The sequence below is a fragment of the Takifugu rubripes genome, chromosome 9, assembly GCF_901000725.2.
Source record: "Takifugu rubripes chromosome 9, fTakRub1.2, whole genome shotgun sequence".
NCBI lineage: Eukaryota > Metazoa > Chordata > Actinopteri > Tetraodontiformes > Tetraodontidae > Takifugu > Takifugu rubripes.
In genome coordinates this window covers 6,810,989-6,834,578 of record NC_042293.1, presented here as the reverse complement: position 1 = coordinate 6,834,578, position 23,590 = coordinate 6,810,989, and the positions used below count along the sequence as shown (strand labels likewise).

The window sequence follows — 23,590 nt, the reverse complement described above, 5'->3', positions numbered from 1 at the left end:
CAAAAGGTTTGCATTTATCTCCATGCTGGTTTTCACAAATGGAGATGACACCACTGATAATATTTGACAATATTCAGAAGACATCTTTTTTAAACTTGAGCTTAAAAATTAACTGATTATACAACTGCCTAATGAGTTTAATCATGCACATTTCCCTTCATTTATAAATACATTTAGCTTTCAAGCTAGAAAGTACCATTCTTTGGAAAGACTTTTGACAATTCCAACACAAATTGCAGAAATAAATGGTTGGATTTAGAAATCCCACCCCCACATGTCATCATTCTGACACTATGTGGGAGATTGTTGGACTGACATCAATAACATACACTATAAAAAAGTCACAATAACAATTGTGATAGTGTTGTGTTTGGCTGGGGTTGAGAGTTTTGATAAACCAGTTTTATTTTTTCCTGCAGAGGAAAACAGAGAAGCAGTTACAACTAATCATGCTTCTGAACTTTAAAATTTGATATTTAAAGCTCAAATAAACAGCATTAGAATCATTTTTAAAAATATTTTAACACCTGCAACATTCAACAAATGTATTAGTCCTTAACACATTTCTTTTTTGTGTCACTAATAAGCCAAATAATCTACATATTTACAAGAAATTGTACTTATGTCTTAAAACAATGTAGTCTTCATGATGTTTTTAAGTTAACTGGTCATGTTACTTAAATAAGACACTTGTTGGAATACATTTACCAAGAGGTCTTAAATTTCAAATCAAATCCATGTCAGGATGTGAAACTCACCTTTAAAGTTTCCCACCAACTCATTTTATGTATGTAACAATTAGAATATTCTCTCAGAAAACTTTTCACTGAGTAAAGATGAGAACATAAGAATGTAGCATTATTGAGTTATGACATTTTAAACACTGACAAATTAAGTAACTGTTATAGATAAAAAAAATGCTTCAATGAAAAAACCTGTAATAATATGACAGTATTTAATTTCAAGGCATTAAATGTTATTATTTAAGTTAAAATGTAAAGGTTTGTCTTTCAAGTAACAAAATTCGTGACAAAATTCTTCAACCATTAATGCACATATAGCCTACTATAATTTTTTGTGGAATATATCATTTAAAGTGTTTTGTTATTTTAATGGTTTGCAGCAACTGATATAATGTATCAACACAATCCTGGTATCCTAATGGAAACTGTGCAGTCATGTGTAAAAGGATTTGGTATCGTTCACAACAAACTAAGCAGTGACCTGAAGGCTTGACATAATGACAAGGCCAGGAGAAACTCACATACAGTATGCAATGCAACACAATTCTAAAATAATTTAAATGTTAAAAAAACAAACTATAACAATCTATCTACTCTGCAGGTACAGAGTCAGGACCCTCGTCCTGAAGGATTGCCATTACATCGGAGGTAGGGGTCTCGGAGGGGTCTTGTGAGAGATCTTCAGAACATCTGCTTACAGTAGGTGAGATAACATCTGGACTCGTGTCACAGGACTCTGTGCTCTGCTCTGAGGTGGCGGTAAGAGTTGTTGCCATAACGCTAGGTGAAACCAGGTCAAACTCATCATCTTCATCCTCCAGGATTGGTGATTCATGGACATCTAAGAAGGATGACACACATTATAGAAAAAATTATATAGGGTTGTTTATAAAATAATGACTGTATCCAAGCTGCAAACATACTGCTGAATGCTTCTGGGTACTGCTTTGCAATCTTTCCTTTGAGTGTTCTAGAGGATGACAACCATTCATTAGAATTTATTAAACCATACATTTACACTGGAGGTAGAAACTTAATAGTAACTTGCCTGATCCTTCTAAAGATGCTGTCCAGATCTTTCTTCATCTCCACAAGGGTGCGGGTGTGCAGCAGGAAGCGTTCATTCATCTGTTGTAATCTCACATTAGACAGCCCATTGAAGTTGATAAGCATTTCATTGGTTTTTTCAAAGCGATCCAGCCTGTTAAAGAGTGACAACGGCTGTATTTATCCAGATTAACTGGTACAAAGCAAGACTGGTGTCATTAGATTTACTTTTACATGCAATGGAAATAAGACTGGGCGGTGTAAAGTTGCAGGACTACCACATGTCACGACACTCACATGTGTCTCTGAGCCTGGATAATAGCGTTAACATCTTCAGAGTTTACCATGCTCAACATCCTGTTACAAAACACCCCAGATGCTGTGGGCTCCGCCATGACGAACATCAAGTCAAAAAACTGCAAACGAAACATTGAATCGATAAGCTTATGTGATGTATAGTCTTTAACGCAATTGATACCACTAAAAAGATAATTTCCAACTAACGGACACCAGCTACCTTTATTAACATTCGTGCACTTCGTAATTTTCTTTCAGCAAAATCATTTGAATAGCTATGCTTTAAAGTTATATTCATTTTTATTTTACATGTCTTTTAAGAGTTCAATGTATTGTAAGAAGCTATAGAGTGCAATTAGCTCGTTAGCTAAACTGACGAAGCATATAAAACCATTTATTGCATTTACCGAGATTTTCCAACGTTGGTAAAACTAGTTCAAATGTAGAATTTTAAAACCATGATATTCTAACCACATATATTACCTAAAGTTGTATTGGATGACCAGATGTAAAATAAAAACAAAACACTTCCTTGTTCCTTTAACTTCCTGTCATAGGACCCTTGTTTCCGGTGACTGCACCATCGCAAATGACGTATATTGTATTTTTTCTAAGTTTTATGCACTTTTCCATGAACATAAGATATTTTAGCCTTTATTTATCTTTTAATAAATGGTCATAAGGGGAGTGTATACGTATTTCTAGTACTATATTTGAACGATAATACAAATAAAAGCAAACAAACGTGTAAAACACAGTTTTGACGGAAACGTCTTCAGTCGACTTTAAATGTTTAGAGAGAAATTCAATTGTGTTTCATTAAAATGATGACGGTCTTTGTAGCTGTTTTTCCCGTAAATGTTTTTCTTATTATATTAATAATAATAATAATAATAATAATAATAATAATGTAAAATTGGAGCTGAGGCTTATTAATAAATACATGTTTTATTCATGAAGGACAGTTAAAAATAGTCTCTGTTCACATTTTTATTTTATTTAAATAAAATACACATCAGTCACAGTGGGATAACAGATGCTTAAATCTCAGCAATTGCACTCAGTCAACAGTTTATCCGTTTATCAACGACAATATTTTACTGTATGTTTCACAACATACATAAGACATGATGGAGGCCCAAAATAATTTTGTTGCAATATGGGTACAAACCTGTTTATGGTGCTCTTATAGCCAATCAAAAACGTGTTCAGAGGATAAGAAATTATATTAAAATCTTTAAACATCTTAAGAGCATCAAAAACAGAAGCATCAAAATGTCTTATGTCAATAACATGAAAATTGTGTTTCCTATTTCATTAAGATTCTACTTTTAATGAAAGATTTATTATTCCATCTGATAGTGTCTCTTAAGTAAAGACATGAAGTCTAGTGGAGGTGAAACCTAAAATGAAAAGAAAGCAATATAGAGTTTGTATAATCATGCATCTGGTTAAGAGGAACTCTGCTCAGTTATGGCCCAATCATTTTGGACAATCTGATCCTTCCTGAGCCAAACATTAATACACATCTCTATCCCAGCACAACATGCCCCATTATACAGGATTTTTAATATAAAATTGTGAACAGGCACCATCTTAGTGTTAGGAGTTTGTGTTCTACTCCAGTAGAGTATAAAACAGGAGAGCTTGTAGGAGAGCATGTACATAATCTAAAAAAATACTGTCATGCTGTCAAGGTCATATGATCCACCTCAACTCTGACAAATTCACACCACACTTCAACTCCAGAAAACTCACAAAATTACTTTTATTAAGGGACAAGTAAAAAAAGTACATGATTTATAAAAAATACAAAACTGCTTTGTCTAACTCATAGGCTAAGTAAATGCATAGCAACAGTACATGCAAGTCTAGAATTAATTATCTACTACTGTCATTTTTCTTTTCAGCTACAGGCTAAAGGGGAAAAGCACAGTATGCAATTCATCATATCATTTCAGTCTACATGGTACAGGTTCAGAGTGATGGTACAGAATAAGTTAGGTTGCACGCAACTCAACTGATGAGTAAATAAATACTTAACATTTCACAAATATCGACATCCAGTAATTCAACGCAAATGTCCCGCGTGAGAATTACATTCAATTTCCGATGTACAAAAACCATAATAAACATACACTAAAAACCCATACAACCCATAGTTTTACACTTCTAAGAAAGGATGCATTGATACAAATAAATATAAAATAAATAATGAAACCCATACAGGCCATTAGTTCACCTGCTCGCTTATGTACAAGCACACTCTTTTCTCCCAGCTGCAACATGACATGTATCAAATTTTGTATTAGTGTTTTTTTAAGAATGCCATAAACATATATACAGTGTATGTACAAATGACTTTGGACAAGCACATGTCCATTTAAAAAGAAAAAAGAAAAACCTGCATTGATTTGACATTGGGTGAATTTCAATGTGCTTTGGCTTCAATTTGATAAATAAAGTAATATTAGGCTATATATATATATATCACAACACATTTGTGGTATATAAAGAGGCAATGACATAGAATTTTACTTGTATAAAGTTCTTGTACTTTATGATCCGGTAAAGATGATTACTGATATTAAAATTGCTGAAGGACTATAGACCAATAATGCGTTTTGCTGTAGGTTTGTGTGGTATTGTTAATGTGAAGACACTTTTGTTTTTCCATTTTTAAAAAACATTTTACATATAAAAATAAGTTAAATGGACCCAAAAAATTTTAAAAAGTAAGATTTCTAGTTCATATAAGGCCATGCAATTATAACAGGCTCATGCATCAGGGCATTAGGTCTTTTGGATGATAGGGCTCACCAGTCATGCAAAATGCACTATGTGTTGCTGAGGCCACGGTAAATATAGCCATCCCTTTTTTGTTCCTTAACACCAATCCAGAATTAACACTAGCGCTGTCTATAACACATAATTAAGGCTGGTGTATTTGCTGTTGGAGCTGTGAATAGGCCTTTTTATAAATTTTTAAAAGAAAAGAAAAAGGGACCAATACATTTGCACACAAAAAACAATAATCCAGTCTACAAACAGTCTCTGAGAAGAGAGGATGTCGATGTGATTAGACACAAACACAAGGGTTACTGTACAAGTCTGTGCTCTTTCTGTGGAGAGGGTCATTCATTCCAAAACAACACAACCACAATTTTTTTCCCCCAAAAGAGGTCTACTCTTATTGAAAACACCTCATTGTGTCACGCACAAATCCACGCAGGGAATGAGTTAAATCAGCTGAAATGTTGACTCATGCATTTCAAGTAGCACCCTATTCTGTCACTGAGTGGATCTATTGCGTTTTGGAATAAAATCTTACATATGTACCAAAGTAGAGCTCCAGCAGTTCATCTAAAGTTGATCAAAAACACCATGAATAATGGTCCATCATCAGGATAGCAAGAATATTAAATACAAAATAAGAGTCAAAGTGGAAACACAACAATCCATAAGTTACTGTTTAAAAGCAATAAACAAACCTCCGACGATACCATGGAGAAGACCGATGGCTTTCCAGCTGCTTTGTGATTGAAGGCAATCTGAGGCAACTTCTATTTGTAAGTGCTAAAAAGAAAAGCCCCTCAAGATTACTTCAGAGATGTGCGAAAGGAGGAATGGTGAAGGGGCACGAGGCTTACCTCACCACCCTGCCTCCACAGCCACCACAGTGCTGGTTGGAAGCGTCACCATGGGATCACACAGATCGACAGCTTTTGGATTTTCCTGACACGCTGGCGTCTCCTTCACTTCCTCTTCCATCTGGGATTTCTGCTCAACGGCACCAGCAGCCATCCGGCCTTCCTCAACTACCTCCTCTTCATCTTCCTCCTCTTCCTCATCCTCCTCCTCTCGTTGCTGCTGCTGCTGCCGTTGTTTTTTGCGGCAGCAGGGTTTGAACAAATGGGGATCAATGAGCACCTCCCCAAAGCGCCCCTTATAGATGATTCCACAGCACACCTTCTGTCTGTATACAAGAAGAAAACATCTTAAATTTGTTTCTTAATCATTATTTAAAGGAGAACCTGCGTAACAGATTTAAACAATGGACCAAAGTTTGTGGTTCGTTCATATTGATTTGACTTGAAGATGTTTAATCGACTTTGCACACATCCCAGTTTAGCTCGTTTTTGATACACCTAATGAAATTTACCGGTACATCCATTTTTATAAGGAAAAACCTTCCAGTGAAGAGGAAAGAACCTACATGGGTGGTTAAATCTGCTGGAAAATTACACCAAACTTTAACCAGTCACTCTTGATTTTGCTTGAATATAACAGTGTAGAAGTCTTAAGACAATATTTTAATCCACTTTATTGTCACAGTTGTCACAAACAACCTGGGCAGCTCCCCGTAACTCCCAAACATAAATGAGCACTTACCTCTTCCAATAAGTTAAGTCCAGGAAGGAGAAAACGGGAGAGCGGCTGGATCCTGGAGTGAGCTCAGTGTCAGAGCCGTCATCAGACAGGTGACTGTAGCTTGGAGACTGAGCTGGGGAGGCACTGGAGGTGGTGCTGTGGGCATCCGAATCTAAACAAAGAAACCGAGTCTTAAAGTGGTGGTCCAATGTAACGGGCATCATCAGAGTCAATGACCAGAACTCACTGTTCCTTTTAAGCTCCTTCTGCAGTCTGCTGATCTGACTGGGCCGAGCTTTCTTTGATATGGACTTTATCTTCTTGGGCCTGGAGGTCAGCTTTAGGCTCGGACCTCCCCGTGCATCAACCACCTCAACCAAGAGATTTTAATACTTAATACACATATATGTAAATAAAAGACACCTCCACCAGAATGTTTACTGCAACTCACATGGTTCCAGTTTTTCTTGGTTCCCACCGGTAGCTTTTTCCATCTTTTCACCAGCAGCACGCAGGCATTGCAGATGTCTCCAGATCGTGTTTCACTGAGTCTGCAGAAAAGCAACAGTTTGTGAGGGCAGGACCCAGCAGAGGAAGGTCTCTCCATTCACAAGCCTAGCGTGGGCACTGATGACTCTTACCCAAAACAGCTCCTGAAGTCTTTCTCATACCGCTTACTGTCCGTGAAACGGGAGCTGGAGGACTTGGCCCGGCAGATGCAGCAGCCATCCAAGCTCCTGTACATTTTTGGCTTGTGAAAGCCAAACATCTGCAATGAAAGGTATGTTAGTATAACTGGGCATAATGAGTTAAGGGGCATACATGCATGCCTGCAGCTGCATATTAATTTCTCAGATGTTATGTAGTTTGGTCCCATTTGTGTTTATTTCTATTAATTAATCCCCCCATAATTAGAGAGCATGAAAGAGTCTCAGGGAAAGTGATTTTGTTGAGGCATCTCCCTGCTTTGACCCACATGGGGGGGAAGTAGGTCAGACAGCGTGTCAGACAGATCATGTCACCCACTGCGCTCACAGGATGCACGCATTATTTTGGAATCCCAAAATACGAGCAAGCACGCACCCAGATCCTCCAGGCTAGAGAGGAATTCTACGTTCATAAATAAACTACAGAAGATATAGATGATGTGTAGACAGATTCAATCAGCCGGGAGAAATAAGTGGAAATTCAATAAGCGTAGGGTTATTATGATTTATGTTGCTAGGCAAAATTTAATCTCCTCAGCACACGTAGACCCGAACTGCGGCAAAACTGTGAGCCGCGCCCCCCCAGACTAGATTTTTTTCCTTTGCCATCAGTCCTTGGGGTCTTCTGACAGTGCGGTGCCACGGAGAGCTGGCAGAGTGCAGTAAAAAAGGAAGACTTTTAACTCTGATGGATTTATTGAACACCGTAGATGATTGGAGCGCATACGTGAAATAAGAGACCCATTTGAGGTTCTAAAAAAACGGACTATGGCCCAAGCAGTTGCTCATTTAAAATAAAATAGCATCAAGTGTTTAAACGTGTGGGAGAAATTGACATGAAGTGTATTTAAAGTAATCATGTAATTATCGTTACTAAATTCCAGGTCTGGTTTCAATGTAGGCAACGACATTTAATGAATGTAAGAGCGCAATAATGTTGAAAAATCGACTTAAACGTGCAGCTAAACAATTTCACAAGCACACAATTCAAGCCGGGTAGATGTATTTTTACGATAAAGTTCTTAGAACAACATTGGGAATGCAAAATAGTAGCAGGACATAGGTCATAATAATAAATAAACACGGAAACCGAAAGATAAATATAATTGCATCTGTACAGTCTATAATTGATTTGTAGGTGACTGTACCAACTGTATCCACTTTCATTTAGAATGTGCCATTTATGTTGCGTTATATAATGACGGCCATTTTTGTCGATAGCCAGACGACCACATTTCGCCTTCGAGTGGCTCATCTGTAAACTGCAGACGATCTTTGCAGCAGAATACAGTACGTGACGCAAGGCATCATGGCAACACGCTTCAAAGGCGGAGGCAGAGCGGAGAAGGGGGTGTGATGGGATTTTTTTCACCTCTAAAGCTACGACGTTAAAAGTAAACTTTAATTTCAATTCCCCTGAAAGCATTCCAGATTAGCCAAATCCACAGTTACGTCGAATCTGATAACAGAAAACACGCAACGGTTTTTATCGAGACAAAAAAGTGCAAGTCGCCGATTTCACCGCCCACTCCGGCTAGGAAGCATGGCATGCCACACGACCTGCTTCATGCGCACCCATTTTATGACGACCGTCCTCTGCTAGACGATGGCCGACTTTCTCTCCCCTACCGACAACAACTTGGTTCGGTAGAACAAGCCCAGCCAACACCACCCAAAAGCAAAAAAACCGCTTTAATTCCGAAGACAAAAGGCCTCATGATAATCGCGTAATTTGATCTCTACTCTTTGTTATTCCACGGCCGCGTTGCTGCAACAGTCCTTCAACTATATGTGCACGAAGTTCGAAGCGAGGCTGACTGGAAATTCGTCGTCTTTTCATTATTACCTCCCTAGTGAACTACAATTTAATCCCGATTTCGACTTTGATTACATGTTTCGGGGCACTTTGCGCCTTTTGCGGTTTTGTTGACAACAGCGGCCGCGTGCTCAGGCGCATCAGAGGACCGGGTGGGCGTGAGAGATTTAACTTGGCTTATTTAGCGCCACTAAATGAGCACTACAAACACCCGCGACGCTACAAAGCATCATGGGGGTTAAATTACAATAGTTTGCTCCGTAGAACTCTAGAAATAATCGACTTAATTAAACTGGTCGCGGATAAAAAAAATGACTGACTTCCTCCAACATGCCACAAACAACAACTACCACTCATCATAAAACAGTTTCCCCGTCGTTTCCCGCACCGATCTCGACGCCCTCCACTTCTCGTTACTTCAAAGGTTTGTACGGCGATCTGCACGTGAAGTTGCACGCTGAAGTCGACGTCGCAGTAGGCCAAAAAGGAGCAATTCTTCGGATGCAACTCGATGCATGTCTTAAATTGCGCATCTCTGAAAGCCCATTTCGGACTTTAAAACCTCCCTAACAACAGCGGAAATGAGACAAACGTACGGTCGTTACCTTGTTGCAGGTCGCGTGAAGCTGGTTGAAAGTACGAGTCCCTGTAGCGCGTGGTTAACTACGTGACTCCCGTGGAAATCAACCCGCATCGGTAACCCGCTCCCTTGTTGATGTCTGCGTTTGTGGACGGGACTGGAGAGTTGTGGACGCACTACGCATGCGTCGTTTCCACACCTCCATTTCAGAGTAGGACGAAGGCTTTTTTTCTTTTTCTTCAATCGGAGTATTTACATAAAGGACGCGTGACGTCGCCGTGCGTCTGCATTCTACTGGCCTTATAAGGACGGGAACATTGCGCGGGAAGAGGGGGCTCGGCCCCGGTTGCTATGGCACATTGGAGAGAGTAAGCAAGGGGGTGTGGCCTGTCATTTTACTACACAGCGCCAGATGGCCTGTCTGGAGCCAGACGCGTTCTGGGAGCCTCGACAGCGTCTCAGCGAGATGCGCTTTGTTGATTTCGGTTGCGTGACCCGAGACCAGATTAGTTCCAAGTGTAAGGTGCATGAAACGTAGCCTCCACCCAGAGGTCGGTTTACCGCCAGTAACACTCTTTTTTTGTCGAGGCGGTGGCAGACTAGTTTACCGTCACACTGCACCAGTGTGATACCAGGATGTATAGGCTGCGGCCCGTCTACTCTTGCGCAACCGCTATAATGTGGAAAAGGTTTCAGTCCTTTACAACATATGAAACAGTAGTCGGGCTTTAAAGTCAAACACGAGTTACTAAATTGTCTTTTCCTACTAAAATGCATTTTATAAAATCAAAGTAGCATTCAAGTCTAACTGAAATGAACTCTTCATTTAATACTCCGTTAAAGGGAATTTTTTTAAGAATTTAAAAATGTAAGAATCCGACACACACAGACAGGTCCGTTATGTCAATAATAACTTTAATATTTGACCCCACATAAATAATTATTGCTTTCTCTAACCTGTATTTAAACAATAGCAGATGCTCGATCATCGTCGATAACGTAGTGCTTGCAGGCAGCGCATCAGCCAGCATTTTCATTAGTTTTCCACTGTTAAATACGACATCAACATAATACCCAGTGATAGGAACCGATGCTTGAGCCATTTTGTGGAGACAACTGAACAGTTTCAATTCGGAGAGCGTGACCTTTTATCCAGTGCAGTAAGAACTACTGCTGCATGTAAACACAGGAGAAGATGCCTTTTGTACAGAAAAAAGTATGCCACAAATTCGTTACAATTAATAAAAAATTTCATGGTTATGGTAGAGATCTAATTAAAGTAAATTTTCACAACAAGGGGGAATAAAGGCTTCCTGAAAGATCATTTTAACTGACACAATTAGGACACCTATTTGATTTCAGTGTTTCAACTGTTGAATTCTGTAGTATTATTCAAAATGAAGGAGATAACAGGCAAACTGTGATGACGAGAAGAGATATTCTTTAACTACACCATTAATTGAAGACATTTGTCGAGAAAAATGCTGATAAGATAAGGCCTGAGTACTGATATTGAAAATGGCAATACAAGGACATAAAACAGATTTTAGTCATGCGTGTGTTAAGTTTAAATTCAATTGCAAGCAACACAGCCGTAGCAGGAGAGCTGGAGACGCCTGAGGCTGGAACTCTTAAATATCTACTGTAGATGTCAGACTTTAGGACTTTGTATTTCACCTTAGGGAGACAGAATTTTCACAGTATTAACAAAAAAAAAATGTGGGGGGGTGGGGGGATCAGTCTGTTTCCTGATGCAAACAAGGAAAAATGTCTGAAGCTCACATTGCCAGTGATTTCACTCAGTAGACAGTCTGTTTTTCTTAAAGTCATATTTCTCTCTTCTTTTTTCCCGACAGCAGAAAAGATAAATAGCTGATCCTGATCCAGCCTTGTTCAGGGTCACAGGTCAATCCCTTTAACCAGTGAGGTCTCCAGGGTGACGGTGAACTCGTTCAATGTGCGCAGGATGCGGGAGAGGGAGTGCACAGCAGCACGGTCCCGCAGCAGGGCGCCATCCTCGTACACCCTCGCAGTCAAAGGAAGTTCTGCCAGCAGGGGGAGCCAATGAGAGAGAAGCCTATCTCTGTCAAGATGAGAAAAAGGTCAGAGGTCAGTAATGGTCATAGACATATGATGATGTTTATGGGTTGAATATTTAGGTTATTTAGTACAACACACGAGGAAAAAATGTTGATTATCTAGTTTTACAATAAATGTATCCAATTCCCTTCCAAAGTGGTTCATTCATTATCAAATATTGTATTTCTGATACCAAATTTACATTCTGTCTACCTACATTGCAGTCTAAAGTCTTGGATATAATTCTACACATTTTTGTGAGGGGGGGTTGATATTGCAAGTGGGGCTCGTTTAACTGACCTTTTCTGGGTTAATATTTATTAACTGGCATTATTATAATAAGAGATGCATTCACTTCACACCACAAGGCCTCAGCTGACACTGCAAAGTACAGTGAAAGGGTGAAAAAGCTTATTCAATCATGCCTCACCTTATTCCCAGACAGACAAACAGCTGGAACTTTCCTTCTTTTCCAATGTTCCTCGGTGAAGCATTGATGGCATTGACGTAGTGGCACAGCAACTCACAGGGCGGACCTTTTGCAAGGTTTGATACATGCACGTCACCCATTTGATCAGCTGTCTCTATGGAAAACACAACCTTCTCTGTGAGATAGACAGAGAGAGAGAGGGAGAGAGAGATTCTTTGGTCATTGCTGATGTAGATGATTTACTTTCATTTAAACTGACCACTCGGCGTCAATACTGGGATACAGGGGTAAAAGTAATTTCGATTGACTGCGTTCATCTTAATAGACGACTGTAATAATAACAGCCACTAGATGGAGACAGGCAGCTAATGACGGTTACAAAAGCTCTGTCCTGCTTGACTCGAGTTCACAGGGCTTACCAACAAAGTCCCAAACAAACACGTTCCTCTGGAAAAGACGATTAGATTTGAACCCATGCAAAAGGAACTTCTCCAGTGAAGTCACCAGGCCGCCTTCACCACATAACAAGACTGTCAGGTTACCCCGCTGGGATGACAAAAACAGGGACAGAGTTAAAAGAGACACTGCGAGGAAAATGGCTCATCTTTCAATGTCAGTGAATCCCTTCATACAAGTGATAGAAGGCACAACAGACGACAGATTTAAAAAAATTCCAATAGATTCTGTCTTATAAAGGAGGTAAACAAACAGGATTGAACATTAAAGCCTCGGCACTAAAAAGGCCTCCCGACAATGAACTGAAGATTAATTAAAGATAAGCTAAAGCCAAATCCATCAAGTCACTTCAGGGCTTTTAACTTGTAGTTGAGAGGAGAGAGGCCATTTTGATACACAAATGAGACAAATGAGGCCCAGGCTAAAGCGGCCAAGGTAATGAACCATGCTGGAGACAGAAACACATTAGGCTCCTTCACTCCTTATCAAAGGCCCGCAGGTTAAATGAACTAAACAGTCATTTTTATGGAACACGCTCACTACTGTAGCAACGTACCTCTTGCTCAGTTTTGTGGAAGTGTTTTACAAGGTTATTTGCTGCCTCTCTCATGTCTTCTTGTACTTCAACAGAAAGAATTCCTGATGAGATTTAAAAAAAAGTCAGGCAGTGTTAAAAAAACAGTAAAAATGATGACAACCCCATGGCAAATGCACTCCGGCTTAACAGAAAAGTGATAGAGGGAGCAGGGTTTGTTTCTGCATGACGCCTCTGATATAAACAAGTAGGTCAGCTATTGTGTGGAAGAATGCTCTGTTAGAGGGTACGTACTGCTTCGGCCAAGTGATCCCAGCACATTCCGAACACTCTGGGAAGGAGAGGCCAGCTCTGGAGGTGTCCCTGTCAATCGGCCAGCATCCTCTTCTCCACCAGGTGACACCAGATGGCCGATCAGAACTCTTTCCAAGCTGCCATCGCCCACGCCTTTCCCCAGCCATCGGCCACATGGAAACCTGACAACACAGAGAAAACACTGTTTCTTTATCTCAGAAAAAGCAACTTTCCAATGTTGGGGCGTTGCCTCTGCTCCTATAGCACCCTGGACTGTGCAGAAACAAACTGCAAAGTCACTCAGATTGAGAAGCTGAGCTGCTGTTACTGGACCCATTAACAATAGTGAGACTCCTGAAAACAATTAGCCAAACGTGTCTTGATTTAGCTCAGTAAATGTTCCATGTCTTTAGACGAGGTCAGTGTGTGGAGGTGACACGCTTATCAGGTTGAATCTCACTTGTAGGTGTGTCCGGTGATCTCATTGTAAACCATCACGCAGTCAACCAGACACTTGGCCAGCAGGCCCGAGTTCTCTTGACCCAGCTGCAGCGTGCTCAGTCGGCCCAGGTTCTTGCACTGAAATCAGGAGCATGAACAGTTAACCCACAGCTCTGCTAGACGTGGTGTTAACATTACAGTGCAGGAGCGCGAGTGCGGACCTGAAAATATATCTCTTGAGTGTTCTTTGGTATCTGTCGAACACCCGAGTCACCCGACTCTCCAGAGACACACACCCAGGGGTTCACAGTTGCCATAGCAATGCTGAGCTTCTTCATGGGTATTATAACAACACGGTAAGGAATATCTGGAAAGACACAGAACAATGTCTACTTATTCTTGTCATTTCATCATGGTCTCTCCTAGCAGGAGCCACTTTATCCACCAACGTCTGCATCCACGGGCACAAGTCTAGTATCTGAGGCCAGGAGATGGGAAGCTCCAACAGAGCCATAATGTTGACAGTTTATTTCACAACAGCCCCATAAAGGTTAACAGGACTCACTGATGGAGGTGAAGACACGTGTGAAGCAAAGATAATCCACAGTGTTGAGAGACAGCAGGTGGAACAGGAACTGTTCTCGTTCCTCCTCGCAGAGCAGGAAAGCATGAGGTTTATACAACTGCCTGTTTGGGGATAAATCACACAGTCAGGATATCTGATGTTTGGTGAGTAACAGCAACATGTTTCTTCAGGGTGTGTGTCCCGACCTGAGCAGCTCCTGGTTTAGAAGCAGTTCTTTAAGGTGTTGGGACAGCATTTTCTTCTCCAGAGCCAGATGGATCCAGGCTCGAGCTTGTCCCACCTCAGACAGACCTTCACTCATCGTCTGGATAAACCTGGCAAACCGCCCAAGAAATACTTTCAGAATAATTAAAGCACGTGTCTTCAACTGAACTTTATCAAAATACCGTTGGAGAACATTTTACATGCATCATAATTTGCACTCATTACCTCATATCATGTATTAATGACCCTCTGAGAACCGCAGCTTTGCCATCAAAAGTCCTGACTTCTGAGCTGTTGGACCCTAAAAGAAAAACTAGTTATGCATCATTAAATGCTTGAGACAAAGCTCACTGATATCAAGACAGGTCAGGAACCCCTCTGTTACACAAAGAGTTTGCTCTCACCTGGAGACTCAGCTGGGGTCTCAGTTTTCACCTGGGCCGCCTGGTAATGAAGCAGATGGGACCAAAGTGCAGATTTTCCCTGTTCAACGCAAACATGTCAATAGATATTCTTGTTTAAACATCTGATTAAGTAGATCGTGTGATCTGGAAGCATGTCCTGTGTGTTGAACCTGTTTAAGCTGCAGGCCGTGGCCCCAGGTTCTCTCCAGTAGATCACACAGGCCATGGATGAGTGTGTTCTCCTGCAGCCCTGTGATGTTAGCCTCTCCCTGGCCCAGCTCCACACTCTCCTTTCCCATCCTCTCCATCAACATCTGTTTTGTCTGTTTACCATAAAAACAGTGTTAAACTTGAACAAAACCTCCGTCTTTGGACTGTAACGCAACACAGACTGATGGCTCACCTTCAGACGGCACTCACTCAGAAGCCCGTTGACAAATTCTCTGTGAGTCTGACTGGTGGCTTCAGGTGATGGGTCCAGCAGTTTAGACTGGCGGAGGTTCTTCCTCGCAACTGTGTGCTTCTAAAACAAAGAAAATAAATCACACTTTGTTTTCAGCTTCCTTTCTATGTGAGCTGTGTTTTTGATCACACGGAACTACCTGTCTATGCTCACTGTCCGACCCAGCGTTTTCGGCACCTCCTGGTCTCTTGGACTCGGCCCTGCGTGGCGCTGTAACACGACTGGACCACCTGATCAACCACAACAACAAGCTGCTTAAGTGATAAGTGACCTCTAAAAGACTCTGATCTGGTTTAGTAGCAAAATTACTGCCCATCACTACAGAATTACAGTTCTGATGAGTTCTGTGATGACCCACTTGTTGGTATTCTGTCCCTGCACCAGCACATCGGCCTGCAGTTTGGGGAAGTAGCCCTGCTGGTGGCGACCCTGGCCAATCCTCATGTCCAGCAGATGGGGGTGTATGGCCGTGTGGTCAGCCTTCAGCAGCCTTCGCTCAATGGTCTGAGCTTCATGGAATCACATACACAGCAGTGGTTAAGATCCAACAGGATGCAGATATATCAGACAAGAGACGTTCCTCCCATGTCTCAGGTGAACATCAACAATTCAAGCTGATCGAGTTTGTTTTGTTGCGCGGAGATGCAGAAACACTGAAACGTGGTGTGTAACATCACCGTGAGGCAAAACTTCAGCCACAAATAATATTAATTAACTAAATTACAAAAAATATCATATCCTTTAGTTCAACACTCTGCTTTTCCTCAATATTAGATTGTGTCACCGCAATTAAACATTTTGTTTCTGGTTAAGAAATGCATCGACCTGATTAAAAAATTGCTTCAGATATCCCCTAAGCAATGTTAATACCAGTGGTTAATGAACAGATAAACAATACAGGGGGCCGAAAAGATCAAAACAGAGGGAGACAGATGGCTACAGATTAGTGAAGCTGGCATGGACCTCAGTTCAATTCAATTCCATTGACCAACTGGGGTTTCCATTTATTTTCTGGCCACATACCCGCCAACAGCTGAGACTGGAGACACCCCCTTTGTGTTATTCCTGGATTGACATGGCTTGTCGGTGGGTGACATGTGCGGATTCTTTTGCCAACTACGTGCCAAAGTTAAAGCTATTTTCAACTGTTGCGCGTTTCCAAAAACATTAAAATTATTCACATATGTGCACCACTGTCAATTTTAAATACAGTAAAAAGACCTGTAAAACATTTTGTATTTTCTTCTGCATACAAGTATTGGTTTTGTGACTCATCTTGCAGCACTGACATGTCCTAATGCTTCTTCTGAAGATGATCTTACGAAGAAGATGAAATGTACCTGACTCAAAGAGTGACTTGCACTTCCTGTAGCGGCCGTTACGGGAGTCCTCTTCCTCTGTGTCATACAGTCGTTCCCTCTCCAGTCGGCTGTCAAACAAGTGCTGCACTGGATCTCTATCCACCCATCGAGCGATCACTTTGCCATCCACAAAAGAAGAAAACATGGAGGTCTCCAGGAACTGAGACAGGAAGTGCAAGTGCTTCTCCGGCTGCACTGAGAGGAAGGAACCCTGAAACATAAGAAATACCAGTGTGATTAAATTTCAGCTTAATTAAATTAACACATTTTTGACAGTCGCTCCGGTACCTTGTCAAAGCTGGATGTCCCTTCTCGATTGTTCAACCAAGAGTCCAAATCAAGAGCGCTGTGGATGATGAACTCCTCATATCTGTTGAACATGGCAGCAAAACGCGCAGCAAACACCTCCCTCAGCTGCACGTTGAGCCTGGCTGATTTCAGTTCCTCCTCCTCCTCCTCGGCATTCTGCAGCATTTTTCCCCCTTCTGACAGTTTTCTTCCTCCGCATGTCAGCGCCAGAGCCTGCAGCCTCTCGAGCACTGCCAGTTCCTCACCTCCTAGGTTGCCATTCCTTCTGTCCTCCATCAGGTCCTCCAACACCAGGCTGGTCAGGTGAGGAGAGGCGGCACCGTCAGTCTTAGTGTGCGAGCCGCCCCGTAGAGAGACCCCGAAACACAGCAGCACCTCGCTCAGTTCCTGGATGAGCTCGGTTTGGTCTGGAAAGATGGGAAGGTCTTCGGGGGCTTCGACACAGTGGTTGTCAATATCCACAAAACAGAGGTTGGCCTGTGCAAACGAGTCATATACAGAAAATAAAGATAAACACAACTTGAGCTTTAATGTAAAAGGACAGAGATGGGCGTAAAGGACAGACAGCGAGTTGAAAATGCTGCTGTAGTCAGCAGGATGTGACCTTCGACATCACACTCAGTTTGCAGCCTCATGGGTAGTTGCTGACTTCAGCTTCAGCCTCTTCGCTCATGCATTCACTTCTGAGTCTCTTATGAGTATCATATGACAGGTTTAGGTGACTTTCTCCATTTATTGTACCGAGGAGCTCTTAAATGTGAACCAAAGAAGATTTTGGCCAATTTCAGCATGCACGATTAAAACATTCTCACAAAACGACCATCCATACAACCCGTACAGAGTTGAAACGTCTGCCGATTGTTAATTCTCATTAATTATCCAGTGAGACCCATTACTTAGCATCTCTCTGAATCTCAGCTTTCATCCCCTCGAGCTGTCTTTCAACTTTTTTTCTGGGGCAGAGCAGCATCAAAGACGCTTCAGTGAGATTTTAATGCGGCATAAAGTCATCCCGGGTGCAGGGCTGGATTTGTGGAGAAGCAAAAGCCTCCGACTGGAGGTGGAAGATGAATTATCGCGCATGAACGGCTGGAAGAATGGTGCAGTTCAGCCACATTACTTTTGCGTTAAGCAGAGATGTATTTACACGCCAGTTAGTCAGTACCTCATGTGGAAGGTGCAGGGAGGAACGCTGAGCTCGATCTCGGCACTGGATTCCCATCAGAAAGGGCACAGGTGCGTCCAGCAGGTGGTACAGATGTGCTGAAACAATGGGCAGGTAGATGTGCTGCCACTGGAACGGGAAGAGCAGGGTAGTGATGCACTCTGACACCGTCATCAAACGCTGGTAGTCTGAGGGGGATAAGTGAAGCGACATTGTCACGAATAAATCAAAAGTATGCGCCAAGAAAAAAATGTGCATCAACTCATCCTGGAGTCATATCAGTGTTTTTAATTTGTTTGCTGCAGATATGGATGAGATGTGTGAAACTGCAGAAATAAATAAATGGCATTATTTCAAAAATCCAATGTGCTTGTCTGCCATGTTGTAGAACATCTTGATACCAAAACCTACCTCTTTGAAAAAGCTTATTGTTACTAATTCAGTAGTTCCAGTTACTATCATAGACAGACAAATTATCATACTTAGGGGGTCGTCTAATCGTTAGGTCACATCTTAGTTATGCTGTTATAGGCCAAGGCTGCCGGGGTCCGGAAACATGATCACCTGACAGGCCTCTGTCACTCCACTGGGTCATGGTTTCCTCTCCTCTCCTCTCCTTTCCTCTCCTCATCAAGCAGACTAGTTCTTGTGTAGTTTTTCTGCTTCTCCCCCCCCCCCCTCTATTTATTTACAGGTATCGCCGCCCTCGGAGCTGCATAATGACCTCCTGCCCCGCTGAAGTGATTGTGCATCATATTTTTTGTGTGTGTATCTGTGCTCTGTGTCTCTCCTCCCCTCTCCTCCCCTCTCCTCTCCTCTCCTCTCCTCTCCTCTCCTTCTCCTTTTCCTCTCCTTCTCCTTTTCCTCTCCTCTCCCTTCCTCTCTTCTTTCCCCTCCTCCTCCTTCTCCTCTCCTCTACCTCCCCTTCACTCTACTTCTCCTCTCCTCTACCCCTCCCCTCTCCTCTCCTCTCCTACCTATCCTATCTTCTACCTGTCCTCCCCCCTCTCCTCTCTCTTTACCCAGCCAGCCATCAGCAGGAGGGTCCCCCTACATGAGCCTGGTCCTGCTCAAGGTTTCTTCCTGTTAAAGGGGAGTTTTTCCTTGCCACTGTTGCTTGTCTGGGGTCAGGCCCTGGGATTCTGGAAAGCGCCTTGAAACAATTTTGATTGTATAAGACGCTATATAAATAAAGATTGATTTGATTTGATTTGATTTGATACTACTTGCTGCAGCCCTGCTACCAACATGAAGTTGTATGTATGGTATTGGTCATTCTGTTCATTTTGGAACAGACCCACACACTGACCTTGAGAGTAAAGAAGGATTTGTGTCTCCAGAAGTGTGCAGGTAAGTAGTTTCACCATGTTGTCTACTCCCAGCAAGGAGAAGGCTTCTCCGAGAGGATACTCCCCCATTGGGAGCTCACCCGGCCCGGGTCGCTGGCACACAATGGGTCCCTGCACCCCGTGGAACCTCAGTGACCTTCCGGGAGGAGGCAGCGGCACCTCGTACAGAATATTATGGATATAACTTTCCAGAGGGAGGGGCGGCGGGGTGTGAGATGCCACAGCCTGGTGCAGCTGGGAGAGAAACTGTTGAGAGGCATGAAGGAAGGGGAGCGGCGTGAAGAGACAGAGGGCTTTAGACACATATAATGTGTCTCGGGATGGATCAAATGACCCTGCACAGCCCAGACAGGAACTGGCCAGAGATTCGGCATCCGATTCATCCAAACTGCTCACGAGTGAGTCCATGCTGGAGGTGGAGGGGGAGGAAGCGGACGATGAAGAGCAGGAGGGAGTGGAGGCAGAGGAGGAGGAGTGGTGCTCCACGTGATGCATCTGTGAGAGAGCCTGCATGGCAGTGATGATCTGGGTACTGGTCACCTCCTCGTAGAAGGTGTGAACAAATCCGTAAGAGCGCGTGCCCTCATCAGAGGACATTGTGAACGAGTGAAACTGCGGATCGAGTTGGTCCGCCTGCGTGCGGAAGGAAAGACCTCTCGGCATACAAAGCTGAAGAGAAAGGGACAGGAAAATCATTTAAAGTCGCATAAAGATTTTGTTTTGCCTGAATAAAGCTTGTTTGACATCAATGACGGACAGAGATGAGCTCTGGTATCCTCACAAACACACAGCAGTTCAGGGAATTCTAGATACTAAACAATAAAACAGAATCTGTTTTAGCACAATTTTTGAGTGTTAACGCTGATTTTATCCCGAAATTTTCTTTTCCACCAAAAAAAGATAATTTCCCATATCAGTGTTTGCCTTGAGTACAAGTCCCCTTTTGTCTGTCCCAATCACCCCCACTACTGCGAGGGAGAAAAGAAGCTCTCACCATGTTGACTGCATCTTTATTGAACGGGCTCCTGTCCGTGTTCTCGGGATAGTGAACCAGAACCTCTGACTTGAAGGAGCGTCGAAGAGGACTCTGCTCAAAAGCCTCACCTGAAAAAGAACAGGTCGTTACCTTGTGGTACAAAGCAACGCTTTAATCTCAGGGGGTGTCAGAAAATAATGGGAGGCTTTGAAAATCTAAAGCAGAAAGACTTGGAGGATTGAGTCTGCTGCATAAAATAAATGCCACACTGATGGTTATATAATTCATTACCATAAAAAAAGAAAGGCAATGCGGTACAAGACCTCATCTCTGATGCTCTGCAGAAGAATAAAAACATGCTGTGGCTCAGGAAAAATAGGGTTTTTATATAACAAAGCTGTGAGAAATGAAGAGGTGACAGCCAGAACCGCAATCACCATCGTGTGACGCTGGCCTTCGACATTCAGAGGTAACCACCCCACCTGCCCACGCAATTACGCAAGGAACTCCGAGGGAGCGGAAGAGGAGCTGGAGGGAGAGAGGAAGAAGCATGGTAGGTCAGAGACAGAGCTCGGAGAGAACCGTGGGGGAGGCGTGACCATGGATACAAGCTGGAGTTCAGGCAGAACAGAGATCAGGCAGCACAACAGCGTGGCCTTGAAGGTAGACATTAGGATGAAGATCTTTGTCTGAGGCTGGCGTCAAAAGGGGCCTTCAGCGGACAAACCGGGCTGACATCTATGGTTTCCGTCTAAACACAGTCTGCGTAATATGAGGACAGAGATAGGAGCGTTGATTTAGCATGGGAGTGACAGACTCAAGCTGCCCGATTTAGACGACCAATGTAATTAAATAGTCCAGCTCAACATTTCCTCAACAGCTGAGAAACAAACTTTTTTCCCGCAGTCATCAATTAATGCAGCCATATATCTGTTTTCAAGAGAGAAGTGTGGCCCCCGAAGGCCCGTCATCCCTAAAACAGCGAGGACTAACTTGCAGTGATGGAGCGGCTCTAAATGCAGACATCTGTCCTGCTCATCCAGTGACTTTCCCCAGCTGCTTCACTCATCACTGGTAGACAGGGACAGATGCTGAAGTTGAGAAAGAGATTAAAATGACAGCAGACGTCGACTGATTTCGACTGATGAATTCAAATGTACCGAAAAATTATTTTTCTCTTTGATCACAGACACAAATGTGGCCCTAATACACAATAAGGGATAAAAGCAACAGTTGGAAGCCAAAAATAAAATGCATAAAAAACAATTTTGATGCTCCAGAGCATCTCTCAGATGATCGGCCTGAGAGTTCTTGTCCTCCGCTGATGTCACCCCCCTATGACAGTCATGGGGACAGAGCGGCCGTCAGAGCCCAGGCCGGTCTCTGTGCCAACTGGCAACGTCATGCAAAATTTGATTAGACTGCAGAAAACAGTGCTGCCCATTGAGACGCCAACAAGAGCAGATTGTTTCACTAACCACACACACAGATACGGTACAAGCCTGCACATCTAGAAGGCTCCGGAGCTGCGGGGTGAAGGTCTCCAGCCGCAGCTTCAGAAAAGCACTCCGACGTGATCCTGTGAAAGGATTGGAGTCCCCCGCTGCACGGGTTCTGGGATGGCCGGCTGTTACATAAGGAGATTGGTGGAGCTCAGATATACTTGGCAGCAGTGCTGTCGCTCACCACAGGGAGCCAGCTACAGTATCAAAGTCCCTAATGGTTAGCGAGAGCCCTAAATAATCTGCAGCAGAGCGCCGACATGACACACAGCTCAGCTAAACATTATTTGCCATTCAAGATGTGCGTTTGAAAGAATGTCTGATAACAAGCACGTCCCCCCCCCAAGGACGTGTGTCTCGGAAAACAAAGAGCGCAGGGAGAATACAGGGTGTGACTACGACCCCAGCTCCACAACTGCAGGGAAATTGGTGGGAGACTACAGCGATCAGCCGTCACCTTTAGCACCCAGTGGGGAAAAAGATATGGACACATTTTTTTCCTTGTTAAAACAAAGCACCCATGGTTTGTGCACACAATGAGGATGAGAGGGCTGAAGAGATTGATGATTTCTGTTGTAATCTGTAATCTCAGGCCCTTATCAGCCACTGCCTCGGTCGTGGTGCCTTGTCTGTATTCCAGCGTTTTGTAAGGACCAAAAAAGGTCACTTCAGCCTTTTGTCTGCTTTGTTTGGTCAATTATAGCAGCAGATGACTTGCAGAAAACCACAAAAGCTAAATTCTCAGTGTCAACATCATTAAATGGTCAGCATAAACAAAAAGACAGACGTATTTTCCACCAGCGCATGAAAGGAGACGCAGCGCTTCTTGTTGTTTCCAGTGCAATAATACGGTTTGAACATGTTTGGATCATTTCTTCCTGCATATGAAATGGCTGCTCAGATTTTTGTCAACAATGGTTCTAAAGGAAATGATGCGTCCAATCAAAACACAGCTTAATGACACAGACATGAAATGGTGTACGTTCATGACAACACACACACACACACACACACACACACACACACACACACACACACACACACACACACACACACACACACACACACACACACAAAATCAAACGTGAGTGTAATAATCATTAGCAGATAGCTGGAGATGGCGTGTTGGTGACCTGTCTACCTGCTCCATCGTCCGGCTCCAGGCCCGTCTCCGTATCCAGTCCACACACCACAAAATAACGGGCGAAGCGGCAGGAAGCCGATCCGGCAGCCGCGGCTGTTCCGATCATCGTCGACGCGTTCAGGGTGGGAGAGCCTTCTTTCAGTGGCTGTTCATATCTGACCGGGCTGAACAGAAAGGACTGGCAGCCGTACGTGATCGCTGCGCTGTGCCCGTCCGTCCGTCCGTCCGTCCGCCCGCCTCTGCCCGATGAGAATGTCGGAGGGGCTTTAGGAGAAACACCGACAGTCGGTCGAGGGGCCGGGGGGAGGAGGCTAAGAGTCAGCCTGGTGGA

General features: G+C 43.1%; 3 protein-coding genes across 5 annotated transcripts; all 3 read right to left on the bottom strand.

The window, feature by feature from the left end:
* Positions 1–359: 359 nt before the first annotated feature.
* kxd1 (KxDL motif containing 1) lies at positions 360–2,677 on the bottom strand. 2 transcript variants are annotated; one of them, XM_003967318.3, is made up of 5 exons: positions 2,571–2,677; positions 2,088–2,206; positions 1,792–1,944; positions 1,667–1,713; positions 360–1,584 (listed from the first exon to the last, which is right to left on the bottom strand). In XM_003967318.3, the coding sequence occupies exons 2-5, from the start codon at positions 2,192–2,194 to the stop codon at positions 1,334–1,336; spliced, it is 558 nt and encodes a 185-aa protein (XP_003967367.2). In that variant the 5' UTR covers positions 2,195–2,206; positions 2,571–2,677; the 3' UTR covers positions 360–1,333. The 2 variants fall into 2 exon arrangements, with proteins under 2 accessions (XP_003967367.2, XP_011605478.1); XM_011607176.2 differs by having other exon boundaries at positions 2,495–2,641.
* Positions 2,678–3,831: 1,154 nt separating this feature from the next.
* On the bottom strand, positions 3,832–9,761 carry sinhcaf (SIN3-HDAC complex associated factor). Its single transcript, XM_029841268.1, has 7 exons — positions 9,587–9,761; positions 7,100–7,227; positions 6,910–7,009; positions 6,706–6,829; positions 6,480–6,630; positions 5,738–6,063; positions 3,832–5,663 (listed from the first exon to the last, which is right to left on the bottom strand). The coding sequence occupies exons 2-6, from the start codon at positions 7,225–7,227 to the stop codon at positions 5,739–5,741; spliced, it is 828 nt and encodes a 275-aa protein (XP_029697128.1). The 5' UTR covers positions 9,587–9,761; the 3' UTR covers positions 3,832–5,663; position 5,738.
* Positions 9,762–10,455: 694 nt separating this feature from the next.
* LOC101068383 (DENN domain-containing protein 5B-like) lies at positions 10,456–23,583 on the bottom strand. Of its 2 annotated transcripts, none has more exons than XM_029842054.1 (21): positions 23,257–23,583; positions 20,632–20,741; positions 19,598–20,306; positions 18,289–18,476; positions 17,103–17,600; positions 16,794–17,025; positions 15,812–15,962; positions 15,593–15,683; positions 15,394–15,510; positions 15,161–15,313; positions 14,991–15,069; positions 14,812–14,887; positions 14,568–14,696; positions 14,362–14,483; positions 14,018–14,163; positions 13,816–13,934; positions 13,356–13,537; positions 13,083–13,165; positions 12,490–12,616; positions 12,071–12,245; positions 10,456–11,644 (listed from the first exon to the last, which is right to left on the bottom strand). In XM_029842054.1, the coding sequence occupies exons 1-21, from the start codon at positions 23,363–23,365 to the stop codon at positions 11,461–11,463; spliced, it is 3,780 nt and encodes a 1,259-aa protein (XP_029697914.1). In that variant the 5' UTR covers positions 23,366–23,583; the 3' UTR covers positions 10,456–11,460. The 2 variants fall into 2 exon arrangements, with proteins under 2 accessions (XP_029697914.1, XP_011605481.2); XM_011607179.2 differs by having other exon boundaries at positions 15,394–15,513; positions 23,257–23,582.
* Between the last annotated feature and the right edge of the window lie 7 nt (positions 23,584–23,590).